Below are 16,970 nucleotides of genomic sequence, written 5' to 3' on the forward strand. Positions count from 1 at the left end.
TCCTGTTCATGATTGACAATGCTGTTGTGTCCAAAACAGATTCAGACACATTCCAGGATTTACTCGTATCGATCAAGCGGCCATCTTTCAAGAAACCATTTTTGGGGGGATTTAGACATAAGGAAACGGGCATGGAATATCATCATGCGGGATCCCAGACGATACCCAAAAAGTGTCCAGAGAAAGGATATATAGAATACTGTAGATCAACACAGGTATGTTTGTAAGAGAATAAAAAAAAACTGTAATGTGAATATAAAAAAGTAATTGCCCAGTCCTTACCTGATCCCTTATGCTGACCTACAGCAGTGGCAGTGCAGCCTCCATTGTGTGCCTCGGGATTTTTGGCTGCTGGAGTCCTCCTCGAGGTAAGAGGATATTTGTGTCTTTGCTCCAGGGTAGGCCCCAGTAGCCGCAGTCGGTCAATTTGGATCTGCTCTAGCTCTATAGCTGGCATAAGTCTGAGATGATTCATACAGGCAGATCAGGCCAGAGAAGGGGGTTTGGATTCCCCCTTTCCAGTGGCGTTACTAAGGGGGGGGCGTAGGCCACACTGGGTGACATGCACAACGGAGGGGGAGTGAAACCACTACTAGCCAAAATTTTTTAGATCTTGGTATTTTCTAATAATATCATCATGTTATATATCATTAGAATATAATTTCATGCAGAATGCAGCAAAACAAACCGCGTTTAAATAGCTGCATTATAGCAAAAAACAACAACAACAACCCAGCAGGGGAGGAGCGATGGTGCATCACCACACCCACCACCCCAGGCACTGCATCATGAGAACACAAGAAGAGCCCTGCTGGGTCAGACCCAGAACCCATCTAGTCCAGCTTCCTGTATCTCACAACGGCCCACCAGGGAGCACACACAAGACCACAAGATACTTGCATCTTGCTGCCACCTCCCTGCATCTAGCATTCTATAAGAGGGAGTGACGGGCTGGCCTCCTGCGCTGGGTGACCCAAACCCTAGGTCGCCACTGCCCCCTCCCGCTCAGCTTCTGTCCTGCATCAGCAATACGGGGTTAATAATACTGGCCTAATAAGGTTCTTGGAAGTCTTGTATGAGATAATGGTATGAAGCTCTTTGAACTCTTGAAAGTGATATACAAATGCTAAAGATTATTACACATTCCTTAATTCTTTCACAATGCCCTGCCTACTGGGCTAAGAGGCACTTTTTCAAGTGGTTTCCTTTTATATTTAGCAGGGAGAAAGTAACTGTCCTGCTTCACCCGTCCTCTAGTGGCTCTTGCTGGTATTCTTCTACATCTTTTTAGATTGTGAGCCCTTTTCAGGGAGCTATTTGGGTCTGCAAACAACTTCACGAACTTTTTCCACTGAAAAGCTGCATAAATATTCTTATTGATAATAACAGAGATATTCATTTATTTTAATTTGTGCAGAAAAAGAGCCCAATGTTTTGAGCATCCCTTGTTTATAATATCATGACTCGTTAATAGGAATTATTTTACATTTAGACAGTTGTTGAGAGGAAGAAGTTGCTGCAGACAAGAAGCGCAGCTTCCACACAGATGACTAAAATCGGTGTCTATATGTCAAATATCACTGACAAGCTCATAGAACCGAAAGGATATGTAACTGCTGATGAATATCATGCACGACGGCTGCAAGCAGTAAGTGTTCAGCCTGCTGAATTATTCTCATTAAATTAGTAAGTTAAAGGACTCTTTGAATCACAGTTGTGAATGTGCGAAGTATTCATTTATGGAATATATCTTGTCTTGAATACACTTTTAGTGTATATTGTCTGTAGTATATTGTACACCACAATATTCTGGTATAAAAAGGTACCCCAATATTGTATCATAAATAATATTTCGGGCCATTTTTAGTTAAGGGCGCTAACTAGCACTAACTAACACAGTGTTTCTCAAACTGTGGGTTGGAACCCTCTAGGTGGGTCGCAAACCAATTCAGGTGGGTCCCCATTCATTTCAATATTTTGTTTTTAATATATTAGACTTGATGCTCCCATGGGATGTGATTGCATTTGGGGAAATGTTATAGATCTCTGCTTTTAACAGGCTGCTATGTATATGCTTTTAACAGTTATAGTCTATGGAGTAATGACTTACTCCTGGGCAAGTGTGGGTAGGATTGCAGACTAGGATTGTTAAACATTTTCCTGCTATCTGCAGTTTCAGGCCCCTCCAGCTTCCCTGACCCTTCTAATGCCTTTTATGGCCATTAAAACCTCACTTCTGGTTTTTCAGCCGAAAATCACAATTCTGAGGCCCACTGAGGTTGTATGCGGACGTCTGTGGCCTCAGTGGGGTTCAGAAGCCCTTCCAGAGGGTAGGGGAGCCAGACTTTCCTCACCTCTGGAGGGTCCAGACCACAGGGACAAGTGTTCCCCTGTATCCACGGTTTCACCTCTCCTCATAGGGGTTTGAAATGGAACCCCTGTGAATAAGGGGGCACACCTATATCTTCTTTAAAATCTAAGTTTGATTATCTTAATCACTGCATCACTTATAAATCTGAGAGTTTGACTTATAACTAGTTGCTGACAAAAAGTGTATGATTTGATATGGAGATTTAAATTACGAACGCCTGTATGTATAAGAGATACTGTAGAATAGTGTGCCTTTTTTGCGTATGTTAAATATTTTTTCTCTCTTCCCTTCCCTCTCATTTACAGGTAATTGTCATCCAAACCTATTTCCGACGATGGCACGCCATCAATGTAGTCAAAGAATTAAAAGAACAACTAAGGTTGAGACTGGAATGGGAGGCTGAAGAAGAGCGGAGGCTGCAGAGAGAGAAGGCAGAGAGACTGATGAAGGAGTATAATCGAAGGATGGTTCCTCGAACAAAGGATGATTTTGAATTACTGTATCATGCTTTAGAACGTAAGTTTACTGTTACCCTGCACATGCCTGATCTTGTCTGATCTTGGAAGCTAAGCAGGGTCAGGCCTGGTTAGTACTTGGATGGGATACCACCTGGGAATATCAGGTGCTGTAGGCTGATACCATAGTCTTTCGAGACTGAAGGTTGCCAACCATTTTTTTCTTTAAAAAGATGCATTTAAATGAAAACTAACATTTCCTGGGATGAAAAGTTCACAGTTCACAGCTCAGTCCGACTTGGGCTGTCGCAACGGCTGCAGCTCTGGCTCAGAGTGTCTCAGATGTGCCACAGAGCACTTTTGCAGCTACTCTAGAGGTAGCAGCACAGCACAAAGACATGCACTGGCCTGCCAGCACCAGATCCAAATCCCTGCACTGGCTGGCACAGGTAAGTTCACACCGGAGGGTGTGGGGGAGTGGGTGGGGGAGGGGGAGAAGGGCAGGGAGAGTAATGGGAGGGTGGAGCAGAGGCGGGGGGCATTTCTTGATAGGCGGAGGGTGGAATGGGTTGGATCAGGCTGGGAGGGGGATGGGATTGGCAGCATATGCCCTGGTCCAGACAGCTCTACATGGGCTTCTCAGATTTGTGCCAGCTAAATAGATGGTGCAAATCTGAGTAGCTGCATAGGGCTGGGTGGGGTGTTATACAGGGTAAGGGGAAAAATATTCTCTTCTCTGGGTTGGATACAGCACAGGTCATATAGTACAGGTTAGGATTGCACTGTCAGTTAAAGCTCTGTTGGCTTTTCTGAACTGTGGATTGTATCTAAGTTTTGCATGGATTTAACCTCTGTGCTTTACTTTCTACTCAGCATCTGTGCTCCACGTTACATTTTAATGGACATCATAATGATTAATGAAGTAAACTCAGACAGTTGGATGAGTATCATTTATTCCTATCTTGGAATTATTGTATAGTAGGCGCATTCAGGCTGCAGTATTGCTGTTCTGTTTTCTGCCATCTCTCATACTCAATGCTGTTTTATAATCTTAGGCATAATGGGTGATAAAATTCAGAACAATACAATTTCCAGCTGGAGATAGAGAGTTGTATTTTTGAATGTCTTGCCCCTACATAAAAATGCATTCTTTGGGATATTAAATTAGCACATCAGAGAGAGAGAGAGAGAGAGAGAGAGAGAGAGAGGTTTAGCACAGCTTCTCTCCTTGATGTATCAGGTTACAAGATACAGGGAACTTTACATCAGGGAACAGTTATACAGCAGTTACTACCTGCAGTCTGAATTTTTGTGATACCACCATTTAATGTGTAGCCAGTTATAGGAAATATTCTGCAAGTCACATTTTTATAATTGGTTGTGATGATTAAAAGTTAATAGTGATTTGTTTATAATTTTGTTTATGGCTTTTAGCCTTCTACAACCTTATGAGACCCGACTCCTTAGGGACCAGTGCTCTGCTGCAAATCAGCACTGTTTGAAACAGGAATGAATAGAAAACCGATGGACCAATGACCAGTATCCAGCAGACCATGTCAATGCCTACTGAATGTTGGGATTTTTGCAAAGGCTGCTGAACTATGTGGGCCTTGGCCTGAGCCAACATGGTGCTGCTTATGTTCTTAAGCAAGAGTGCCTGCTCTAGATCACTTAACACAGATTTGTGATGCCTTATCCATTAAGAGATCCTGAGTACGCACTCTTTCTTTGTAGATTTAAAACGTATTGACTAGACCATGGAGATTCTAGACCAGCGGTCACCAAACCCGCATCCACTGTCTGATGGAAATCCAGTTCCCATCTAGACCGGAGCTTTCTGTTCTGACTCCATGCTGCTGTTATCTCTAGTAGATCTGGGCTCCAGGATGCTCTGGGCAGTCACATCTGTTGCCCGGCGTCCCAGAAGGCTGTGCAGTGGGACGTGCAGGCAGATGCAACTGCCTAGAGCAGGGGTGTCAAACTTGTTTCATACAGAGGGCCGAATAGCATTCATGATGCTTGCTGAGGACCGGAAATGACATCATTAGGAAGGAAGTGATGTCATTAAACAGGTCATAACCAAAAATAAGCACTTTTTCTCACTTATGAACTCATTAGCTACCAATGACAGAAGAGAAAATGTGCAAATCTTGATCATATTTCAAAATATGGAAGAGCCCAATTTTCATGTGGGCTGCCCTTTCAGCAGTAACACCTCAGCACTGCTCAGCAGCTGAAACCCTGAGGACCGGATAAAAAGCTTCTGTGGCCACAACTGGCCCCCGGGCCTTATGTTTGACACCCCTGGCTTAGAGCATTCCGGAGCCCAGATGTACTCGGGATAAGAGCTGCATGAAGGCAGAACGGTAAGCTTCACTCACAGAATGGAAAGTTATCTCCAAACCCTCGATCCGGCCCCTGGGCTGCGGTTTGGAGGAGCCTGTTCTAGACAGTCACAAATAGCAGAAGCAGACCATACAAGACTGAAGTCACCTAACCCCTGATCTAAATCACTGCATCACTTACAGTTATGTAAGCAATGCTATGTGGGCAGTAGAGGCCATTTTTTTCCTCTAGTAGCATGTTACACGAAACATGACCAGCATTATTTATTTGGTTTGCTAGTTTTCTTTTGACAGGTTTATCTGAGACGGACTTAAAAAGTGGCCTTTAAAAAAAAATTTTTTTTCAGTTAGTTATTATGCATAATGGATTTGTGTGTTTTGTTGCTTCGTTTGATTCATTCCGAATCCAAACCAGGTGCATTCAAGCATAACATTTCCAAGCAGTATGAAAAGCGCACACTTTATGAGTGTTCCAAGAATGACTCAAGGCACTCTCAAATGAGTCCATTCGGCCTCAAAAGGCCTGGTAGGGAAACTTCTCAAGTTAGTAAACAGGAAAATATTGATTTTCCCCGATAAGAGCCACATTTAAAATGTGTAGGGCACTGTTGTGTGAATAATCCCTTTTGAGAATCTGCTGGATAGTCTTTCTAAGTGCCTTTTTTTTTTAAGTCATGGAAATTGTTTCAAAATTAAGTTTTGTCCAAAAATATCAGGCTCCATATAAATTGTGGGCAGTTGTCCTGGCTGAATACAAAGTTTGTTTGCTGCTCTACAGTGGGGTGTGCTTTGGTCTGACTTCTCTATGAACTGATACAGCGTCCCAGAATCCCCTATGACAGTGTTTCTCAAACTGTGGGTCAGGACCCACTAGGTGGGTTACGAGTCATTTTCAGGTGGGTCCCCATTTATTTCAATATTTTTAATATCGTAGATTTGATGCTACCGTGGTATGTGACTGCATTTGGGAAATGTTACAGACTTGTACTTTTAGCAAGCTAGTATGTATATTCTTTTAACAATGATAGTAAATGGGACTTACTCCTGGGTAAGTTGCAGCTTAAGATTCTTAAAAATTTTCATGCTTCACGATGCCACTTCTGGTCATGACATCACTTCTGGTGGGTCCTGACAGATTCTCATTCTAAAAAGTGGGTCCTGATGCTAAATGTGTGAGAACCACTGCCCTATGATCTTTCAGGGCTCTCTGGGACTCGCTCACACATCATGCAGGAAGCCGGCTTTGCTCAGATCTATGCCCAAGCCTGTGCTACTTCTGGCCCAAGGCAGAGAGAGGGCTTTGAAAAATGCTGCTTCATGTTGCTGCTTGATCTGCCTGTTTCACCCTGCTGCTTTCTTTTATTGTCTGTTGTTGGCTGGTTCTGTTTGTTGTTGGTTGGTTGCTTCCCTATACAGTGACCGGCAATCGCTTTTATCCTCACTATCCTCCAGCTTAGTGATTCTAGGAATTGGTTTTTGTACCCTGGTACCAGAACTACTTTAACATTCTCCTAGTGTCAACAGTCAACAAAAGCTAAATTGCTGCCACAGCAGTTGCGTGAGATGATTGTCCTCCAGAGGTCTGTGAAGGGCATTCCTACCGAACACAGCAGTGGGAGTTAAATTACTTGGGTCAGCAGTTCAGCTCACAGTTTTTGGAACTGTATAGTGTTCTTCAACCTGTGGGTTGTGACCCTAGTGAGGTTGTGAAGCCTCCTGTGGGGTGGTGGTAGGGGTCATGGCACCCTTTCAAAGTCTATGCAAGAGAGGCCTTGGATCCTATTCAGAAATGATACTGCTTTATCAAAACTGAGTTCTTGATTTAATCCTGTACAGTTTCTTTTTGCTGTCTTAACCCAGAGCTCCTAAGGCCAGCCCTGCTCAGAGCGTTGTTGTGAAGACACAAAAGGTGGGAGAAATAGTGTGGGCAGGGGTAGTGGGCTGGGCGTTTCAGGTCCTGGGAGGCAGACAAGACTGGCAGTGGGTCCCCAGTATCATACTTTATTCATTTACTTATTGGGGTTGTGGCATGAAAAAGGTTGAAGACCACTGGTATAGCATACATAGATAAGTTCATTAGCTAAAAATTCAAAGTCTTTTCAGTGAATAATAAGTCATTGTATAAAAAACAGGAAATATATTAGGCAATGCAAACTAGTGGTGATATTTAATACCTTATTGGATATATATAATAGTCTATTTTTAATTTATCGAGGAGCAAGTAGCCAGGGAAAATCAACTTTCAGGTTGTATTGCACTTGCGGCCGTTGAAGCTCTGATAGTGATTAAATAAATTGATATGACGATCTAGAACAGAGGTGCCCAAACCCCGGCCCTGGGGCCACTTGCGGCCCTCGAGGCCTCTCAATACGGCCCTCAGGGAGCCCCCAGTATCCAATGAGCCTCTGGCCCTCCAGAGACTTGCTGGAGCCCACACTGGCCCGACGCAACTGCTCTCAGCATGAGGGCGACAGTTTGACCTCTCACGTAAGCTGTGGGATGAAGGCTCCCTCCACTGCTTGCTGTTTCACGTCTGTGATGCAGTAGCGGCAGCAAAGGAAAGGCCAGCCTTGCTTTGTGCAAGGCCTTCTATAGGCCTTGAGCTATTGCAAGACCTTCATTCATTCATATAAGTTCATCTTTAATATATTCGTTTATGTAAACAAATTTCAAATGTAAATTAATTCTTTTTTTCCCCGGCCCCCCGACACAGTGTCAGAGAGATGATGTGGCCCTCCTGCGAAAAACCTTGGACACCCCTGATCTAGAATGTCTAGATGTCCAGGGAACGAAGTAGTTTGTAGTCCCGCTTTAGTAAGAAAGGGGATAAATGTCACCACTTGGCTGAACTTGGTTAAGTAGTGTGAAGAGGTTTCTCCTACCACGAGGTAGGGAAGCCAAGGGAGAGCGGAGAGACACTGCTGAGAACACAAACGAAAGCGTACAGAGTTAGCAGTGGACGGAGAAAGAAGAATCTGAGGGAAGGCTAGGAAGGGAATGAAGCATGAGGATGGGGTTGGTGCTCGGGTGCAGTGGTCCTGGGATCCTGAGTGGCTTGCACACATGCACAAGACGCTGCCCGGTTTCCCCACCCCTCTTTCTCCCCCCAATGCTGCTTTCTGCCTCTGCCTCTTCTCTGCTTCTTCTACCATATCCATGTAACTTTCCTTCCATCACTTCTCCCAATTTTCCCAACATGGTTTCCCTCCCATCCTTCCCACCCACTTAACTGATCTGCAGTGATGACATTTAAGCAGGGTGCAGTTCCACCTCCTGCTACCTGGGAGGTTGAGCATCTTTGTGGTCAGCTCCTTTGCTTCTTCTGCTCACAACAGACCCTGGCACCAAAAAACTAGAGTCATGCCGTGGATATAGATTTTTGGAATGATTGTCCTTGCTGCAGGGCCTATGAGCCGTCACCACTTGAGGGAAAGGGCCGAGAGAAGGGCTGATGCAAGAAGGAACTTCATGCTGGGATGTGAAGAACATTTTATTCTAACCAGCATTAGCCAACATTATATGTATTTCAAATTCAGGTCATATCAGAATGCAGTACCAAAAAGAGGACATGGCCAACATTGCCATGTTGCATAGCCAACACATGAAATGGAAAACACCAAAGAGAAAATAGAATTGAAGCAAAAGTACAAATGGAGGTTAAGAGTTAGAATTCACCGTGCCCCCCAGACAGGCAAGAAGTGAGTTGAAAAAGAAGGAATTACCTTCTAACAAGGGACTTTAGCCGGTTTTAGCTTCTAGTTGTATTACAGCAAGGTGACCTTGTAACCTTAACGTAGGTTGTTGGGCTGGGTTAAATATTGATTTAAACTAATCAACCAAGTTTTTATGGCTGCAGGCTTCTAGTATGACTCAGGGCCCAATCCTGTCCAACTTTCCAGCACTGATGCAGCTACAGTGCAGCTCTGAGATAAGGGAACACACATCCTGACCTTGAGGAAGCTTCCATTCCCCACCACCACAAAATGCAGTGTGCACTCCCTTGGCATGGCTGCACCAGCCCTGGAAAGTTATAGGCTTAAACCCTATAATAATAATAATTAATAAAGCATTTGTATAGCACTTTGAAGTGTTTAAAGCATTTCATATGCATTAGGTTGGCTCCTAACCATTTCTGTGACAGCACTTGGTGTCTGGGATTTCCTTACTGAAAAGATGCCCTTCTGAAATCACAACTCTTCTTCCATCCACTAAATCTTTACAATGTAAAGGATTTAGTAGCCCCATAAAGTGGTTGTTCTTATTCTGGGGGCTCTACAAATGCTCTGTTGAGATCACCACTGGCCAGCTCTTAAGAAGATCCCCACTGGATCAGGCCAAAGGCCCATCTAGTCCAGCTTCCTGTATCTCACAGTGGCCCACCAAATGCCCCAGGGAGCACACAAGACAACAAGAGACCTGCATCTGGCATTCTGACATTTTCTTTTTCCTTCTGATGATTATGACCTGCACATAATTTACAGGAGAACTTGCCAACCTCACACTGAATTTTGAAAAAAAAAAAAAAAGTTTGCTTCCTGATAGTTTCTGAAATCAGTGCAAGGTCTGAAATATTGCCCCCTCCTTCTGTAGCTTCAGAGAAAGCATGGAGCCGGAGGAGAGACTGGGGACCGATTCCCTGCATTTATTTTCAGCAACATGATGTCACAAGGAGCAGTGCAAATCTCAGCTGCCTACTCAGGCTAGCCAAAATTTTGAGGAGCCCTGATTAACCTCATGATGCAAGCCGGTGTTGAGGCTGAGAGGGAACAAATGAATTTCCCATCAGCTGGGAATTGCTTGTATTGCTTTGCAACTACTGCCCTCTTGTGGGTCCTTCAAAATGATGCAGACTTTGCTATGACCTGTTTGTTCACTGTTGACTGCTACAGTGGTGCTTGAGACAGGCCATCTTTTAAAGCTTACAGAAGAGTGGAGCTAAAATATTCAGAATGAGACTGCTAGATAGAAGATAAAGAACACCCTATGTGTGTTCAAAGGCGGTGTCGTCCTCTTTTTGGTGCTGCGATCTGATATAACCTGAATTTGAAATACACATATAATGTTGGTTAGTTAATGAAATAAAATGTTTCAAGAGACGTTTTTATACACATAGATTTTTAAAAGAAGCATTTACATTTAAATTCCTAAATATATTCTTGTGTGTGTGTGTGTGTGTGTACTATATGCCTCATAAAGGAATGTTGGGTTAAAGGTATATGATCTCTAGAGATTCTTTCCAGGTGCATGGAAATATATGCCTGTGACCAGTTTGGCATCACTGGGAGAAAGTGGGCATCGAGATGGGACCATCACATAAGATGGTGTTGGTAAGAATGGGGCCCAAATTTCCTGCACTGACACAGCTGTACCAATGGGGCATGTGCTGCATCCTGCAGTTGGGGAGCAGTCACAGAGGCCTCCTAAAGGTAAGGGAATGTTTGTTCCCTTACCTCGAAGTTGCATTGGCGATACCTTGGTGCTGGAAAGTTGGTTAGGATTGCACCCTAGACCTATTAGAAAAGATACAAATGCTGGTAGTTTGAGCAAGTTTGAGGAAGTGAACAGTTGTAGTCCCCTAAATGGGTAAACTCTGAGGATCTCTGAAGATTATATTAGGAATTCACAGTGGAGTTTGTGAGGCATCTAGCATTGTGATTCTGGGAAGTCTGAGCTATAACGTTTTGCGTGCATTTCTGGAGCTAACTAGAACGTTAAGTTTGAAAAATTAAGTCTGTTGAAGTCTTATCCACCAGCTTAACTTAATCAAACTACTTCTGGTTTTGTAAGTTAACTAGCATCACTTACTTAGTTGTGAATGATACTGAAACAAGCCTGCTGGTAAATCAAGAACCTTCTCCTGGGGTTGAAAATAAGAGGAGTGCTGTCAGTGAAGCCCCTGGTGATCCTTCAGGCCTTGTTTAAAGAAGTCATCCAAGTGTACTGTAATTAAAAGCTGCAGACTCTGTGTTCCCACTGGGTGGTGGTAGATGCTTAATTTAGGTTTCACCATTTGGTCATAGCTATGCTTTTTTGATAATCGGTTGTGTCCTCGGAGGCTAATGGAAAGTGGCCTGTCAGGGTGCCAGAAGCATAGCTGGGGGGGGTGGCGTGGACAGTACAGTAGGCACCAAAAAGTGCCGTGTAAGCAGCCCCTCCCCTTGCCGTCATAGCCATTCGGGGCAACATGCTGCTTACACAACACATTGCGGTGCGTACCGTACTTGGTGTGCCGCCCTCCTCCGGAGTGGCATAGCTAGAGGAGGTACAAAGCACTAGGTTTTGCAGGGAGCCTCATTGCAGCATGCAAGTAGCCTCTCCCCTTGGAGCCATTCCAAGCAGCATACGCCTCTGTTTTGCTCCCCCTGCCCGGAATAACTCCAAAGGGCAGGGGCTGCTTTCATGCCGCAGAGAGACTCCCTGCAAAGTGTAGTGCTTTGCACCCCCTCTAGCTATGCCACTGCCCCTCTAGCTACACTCCTGCAGGTGCAACAGCCACAGAATCAAGGTCTCTGAAGGCGAGAACAGAGTTGGTCTGTATCGTCCCACCTTATTGTCAGAATGATTTTGTGCAGCTGACAATTACCGGGTCAGGGCTTCAAGCAGCTGTACTAGAGGTTTCTGCACCTGAGCACTCATCTTCAGATTGTATTGTATTGTATTTGAAGTACACATTCCATTGTATTTGAAGTACACAGACTGTAAGCCAACACACACAGCTGACTGTTGCTGAACTGTTGGTAAGAAAACAAATAAAACTGCATCCAAGGTGAAATACCACCGGCTTATAGGCAGAAGTGATGGCGAGACCTGAGCTGGAAGTCTGTGTATTTATCCAAGTCAGAGTGAAATAGAAAAATAACAAATCTGAAGTATGAGTAATTTAATAGGTGTGGATTAAAGTTATTTACTATAATAAATGTTTTCTTATTTATTAATACAAATGAAGTGTAATAATAAACAGTGAGTTGACAGTGCTGATCCTATAATCTTGCAAGATTTGGATCTCCATCTTGGATCTTGCAAAATTTCATGAGAATTGGGAGCCACCACCTTGGATCTTGTGAGATTTCGTGACATCCAAGATGGCACCACCTGGCTGAGCCGGGAAGAAGAGGGTGGAAGAGTCATGACCCAGGTGAGTTTGGGGTCCACTGGCATAGGCAGTTGGGGTTTGTGGCATGAGAATAGGATGGCATCTGCTTATGGTATAGAATGCTAACATTTTTAGCTACCTGTTACCTGCTTCAGCTACCAATAGAGCAGAGGCATGGGAGGCTGTCTATATGTAGAAATGTGCACTGGAGTGGCATTATGTATTACTTTGAAGTTCACTTGTGGTAGGTTGCCACTGCATCTTGATAGTGGTGGTGATAGAGAGACCCGCAAGCGCATGAAGTGAGGGAATTGGATTGGATGATGGCAGCGGGTTTTAAGTAGGAATTGAATTCCTCTTACCCCAGATAGCGTGGCAGTGGCCCCAATGGGGCTGTTCAGATATGTGCCACCTAGCGAGGTAGTGCAGATCTGAGCAGCTCGGCGCTGCACCAGGTCAACTGGAAATGGGGTAAGGATCCGGCCCAAGTGCCAGATCCTTGCTCCATCCCCATCTGGTCCCAGCCCACCCACCGCCATCCCTCCCCTGCCCTGCAACGCCCCCGTTCTACCTTGCCCACTTCCTCCCCAAACCCCTGCACCGGCCTGACTCAGCCAGCACAAATTTACCCTGCACAGTCAGAAGTCGCGTTTCCAGGGTCATTGCATGTCCATGTGCCAGCTTCCCAACTCCTAAGGTGGCATGAAAGAGCCTTATGGCACTTTTGCAACACGTCCAGGTCGGCGCAAGGGACTTGCACTGATCCCAAGGGCACATTAGGTTTGCGCCCATAAGCACATACAATACCTGAAGCAAGACACTGTATGTATTGCATGCTGAAGCAAGACACTGTATGTATGTAGACACATCCTTATAATAATTTCTCTATCCTTGCTTCTATATAGTATATTGTAGTGAGAGTGGGCAGGCATGGACAGGAACAAAATGCAGCAAATATTATAGTGTCAGAAAAAAAGCATTTTACCCACCTAGGTCCCTAAGTTTAGACCACCTGGAACACATAATCCTCTTCCATCACAGATGAAGTGCCTAGCTAGCGTAAAGAATACATTTCATATTGATGGCATGTGAGAGTTTAAATCAAGAAACAGGAGCTGCAAAATCAATGCTCTGTCTCTTTGTTGATCTAGTGTGGAGGCTAGAGGAGCTTGAGCGCATCGACAACACGCTCTCCGGTGCTGAGCGGAAGGCAGCTCTCTGTGCACTGTTAGAAAAAGAAGCCCAGCTGATCGCTTCCATTGGCAGACACAAGCTAAATGCAGATGAAGTGAACCAGCAAAAAGCAATCATGTCCTTTTTGGAAAAGGTCAGTGAGATAATTTCTGTGTGAACACTGCATGTACCCGGAGTTCAGAAACCGAAATTAACATTTACAAACTAGCATCGACTGAAGAAAAGCACAGTAATTAACTTGACCAGTTGAAGATATGAATTGTGGGGCTTTTGAGCATGCCTGGCGGTGAAATTGGTTCATTAGGTACAGTTATTAAAAGCTTTTATAGATGCCTGTAAAATGTGATGACGACTTCTTTTCACCTAAGCACAGAGAAACCACCCCTTACATCTTAATTTGCCTAATTGTTATCTTCTTGTTGAAGATGACGAGTACCGTGCACTTTGTGACCCTCAATTAATGTTGCATTAGAAGCGCAAGTGGCTAAATGTAGTACAGGAGTCTCATTCATACCTCCCTGAACTTCTAGAAGACTTGCCAGGAAGGTCTTTCTTTTTTCACTTTCAGTGTTGCGGGATCAGACCTTTCTGGGGTCTGCTAGAAGAAAATTAACACAGGGCACAATCCTAACCAACTTTCCAGCACTGGCATAGCTGTACCAGTGGGGCATGAGCTGCATCCTGCAGTTGGGGGGGGGCAGTCATGGAGGCCTCCTCAAAGTAAGGCAGTGTTTGTTCCCTTACCTTGGAGTTGCATCGTCCTTACCTCGGTGCTGGAAAGTTGGTTAGGATTGCACTTGCAGTGTTCTCGATTCTGGATGTTGTCATTCAGGAAAATTATTCTACAGGCATCTTTGGGGAGAAACTTTGAACATATTCATTTGAGAAAACTGAACCGCAGTACCCCAAACAAGCTATGACCCTGCTCTCTTTGTATAGAAAGGAAAGTGACACCTTATGCAGAAAACCCATTTCTTCCCTCATTACATTTTGCCTGTGCAGAATGTATGGGCTGCTGATTTCAGGGGTGGATCCAGTGTTTGAGAAGGAGCAGGTCAAGGAAGGGCAGTGGGCAGGGCTCCCCAGGTCACCTCCTTGGAGCTCCCAAAGAAGAAACCTTCCTCCTCAGCAGCCCAGCTCCTTAAGGGTCCAGCCACTGGGTGGGGGAGCCCTGCCTCTTCTGGCCACATGGCCTGCCCGAGGTCTTGCAAGACCTCAGGCCAGCTAGAGCATCAGCCAGGTGTGATCTCATCACTGAACCCTGCCCAGTGGGCATTCCCCTGATGCCTGACTTCACTCCCCATCCCGGTGGGTGCAACACTTCCCTGCTGGTGCAACAGTTTGGGGGGAGTCTTGGATCCACCCCTGGCTGAGCTGGGCCCACTGCAATTTGCCAGGCCATTCACAGCACATTCTCTCATGCTTCCCTTTGAAGCATCCACTGACTCATAAGAACATAAGAACAGCCTCCCCACCTTTCCAAGCCCTAGGTCAGTGGTTCTCCGACTTTTTAACACTGAGAACCACTTTTTAGAATGCAATTCTGTCGAGATCCACTGGGAGTGATGTCATTAATTTGGAAATGATGTAATGCCTGGAAGTGACTTCATTAATATAGGCTTCAAACCTAAGCTGCGATCAGCCAAAGGGCCTGTTACACAATGCACTTGTGCTGTTATTTTGCATAGTTCGAAATTCAAACATTCCAGCTTGGAAGTCAAAGCAGAATGCAGGCCTGCGTCCTTCTCCAACCACACAGCCCTCTCCCCTTTCCAGCATCCCACCTTCTCACCTGTTCAGGGCAAAGCACCCTGCCTCTCTCCCACCAGGAGCCTGCCCTGCCCAGCAGCTCTGTACCCTGCATTTTCAGCTCTGTATTTTCAATGGCAGCTGAGCTAGGTGCTACACAACCATCTGAAACTGGCTTGCAATTCAGTTTGAGAAACGCTGCCCTAGTACATTGCACTGCTCCTATCCCTGGACTATCCCTGAGCTGTGGGGCCCAATTGGGAAAAAAATTTTCAGGGCCCCAGGATCACAGCAAATTTCCAAATAAAAGCAAACACTACTGTTTAATAAATCAGAAGAAAATTTGAAGAATTTTCTTCTAAAGAAAGAAACTTACAAGTACAGGGCCAGCCTATTTATACACGGATTTTTTTATACATGGATTTGACTCAACACAAATGGCCCCTGCAGATGAGAAGGAATGTGCTGATCCCTGGAGAAGGGTAAAAATGCACCCCTTTAAAATCAGTTTAAAAAACTGAACAGTCCTTTAACAATAGCCTCCTTAATGAGAGAGAGAGAGAGGGCAGCTGGCTGACAACCCATCAATCCTTCTCTCCATCAATCCTTCTCTCTCCAGCGGACCCCTCCCTTACCCCTAAGCACATAAAAGAAAGGTGATCACTTTGCATTGCTGAAGGGAGGGGTTGGCTTGGAGGACGACTGATTGATGGATTGTCTTCTTAATGACTCTTATCTTACATCACAAAGGTCAGCAAGGCTGTTTTTCAATCACCTGAGCAAAGAAACTTTGTTTTTAAAATTGATTTGCTATAGTGCGTCTTTTGCGGCTAGGGTGCGCACAGACCCCAACAGCGCCACACGCAATCACTGCACTGCCAGGAGCAAGGAATTTTTTTTTTTAACTTACGGGGAGCGTGGGGCATTGTGCTGGCCTTCACGAGGTTCCGGCAGGCTCGCAGCCCTCATTGCTGGCTCCAAATAACTCTGATCAGCAATCAGAGTCCACTTCTGGTTTTCACATGCTCTTCCAGTTCCCCTGGTGGGTCATGACCCACCAGTTTGGAACCATATATTTAAATATTTTGCTGTTGTTTTTTTCCTAAATTGCCTTCATTTACAGCACAACTGATGGATATAAGTCCTGTTCATTTCAATGGGGCTTACTGCCAGGTAAGTATATACAGTATAAGATTTTAGCCCAATTCTCTCTTGTTCTTCATTCCATCCCTTTCTCCCAACTTCTGTTTGGGTTTTCTTTTCCCTTTTTTTTCTCCTCTAATATTCTTTTCTGCTTGCATGTGCTGGCAATGGAAGACCATTTACAATAGATCTGCTCTCTGAAGCAATTTAGATAACAGGTTTATTGGAATTTCCATGTTGCAGCCAGCAAACTAAAAAGCCGAAGTGAGCTGGCAAAACACATAGGGAGATTCAAATTTTCTTGCATCGGTTCCTCCATATCAAAAGGGGCCTGTAAACAGAATTTGAGCATAGATAAAAGGCATTCTTGCTGAAGGAACCTTATCTTCTTTGCTAAGGAAATAGCACATTTCACCAAGGTTGCAATTCCCTGTGCACCTACCTGAGAGTAAACCACATGGAATCAGTGAGGCTTACTGCTGAGTAGACATGCATAGAATTGTGCTGTAAGTGAATCGCCCTACCCTCATGACATTCTGCCAAACTGTGATGTAAACTTGAGACTTATGCAATAAAAAAACTTGAGACTTATGCAATTTGGAGTATACCAAATATATCAT

The 16,970-nt window shown here is 44.6% G+C and overlaps 1 protein-coding gene across 1 annotated transcript in view; it reads left to right on the forward strand.

The window, feature by feature from the left end:
- IQUB (IQ motif and ubiquitin domain containing) overlaps window positions 1-16,970 on the forward strand; it is a 36,061-nt gene that overhangs the window by 4,373 nt on the left and 14,718 nt on the right. Inside the window, exons 4-7 of the mRNA XM_066634105.1 lie at window positions 40-215; window positions 1,493-1,648; window positions 2,677-2,887; window positions 13,416-13,591. Coding sequence (XP_066490202.1) covers window positions 40-215; window positions 1,493-1,648; window positions 2,677-2,887; window positions 13,416-13,591 — 719 coding nt within the window. The remainder of the gene's footprint in view (window positions 1-39; window positions 216-1,492; window positions 1,649-2,676; window positions 2,888-13,415; window positions 13,592-16,970) is intronic.

This window comes from Tiliqua scincoides, chromosome 7, assembly GCF_035046505.1.
Source record: "Tiliqua scincoides isolate rTilSci1 chromosome 7, rTilSci1.hap2, whole genome shotgun sequence".
Taxonomy (NCBI): Eukaryota; Metazoa; Chordata; class Lepidosauria; order Squamata; family Scincidae; genus Tiliqua; species Tiliqua scincoides.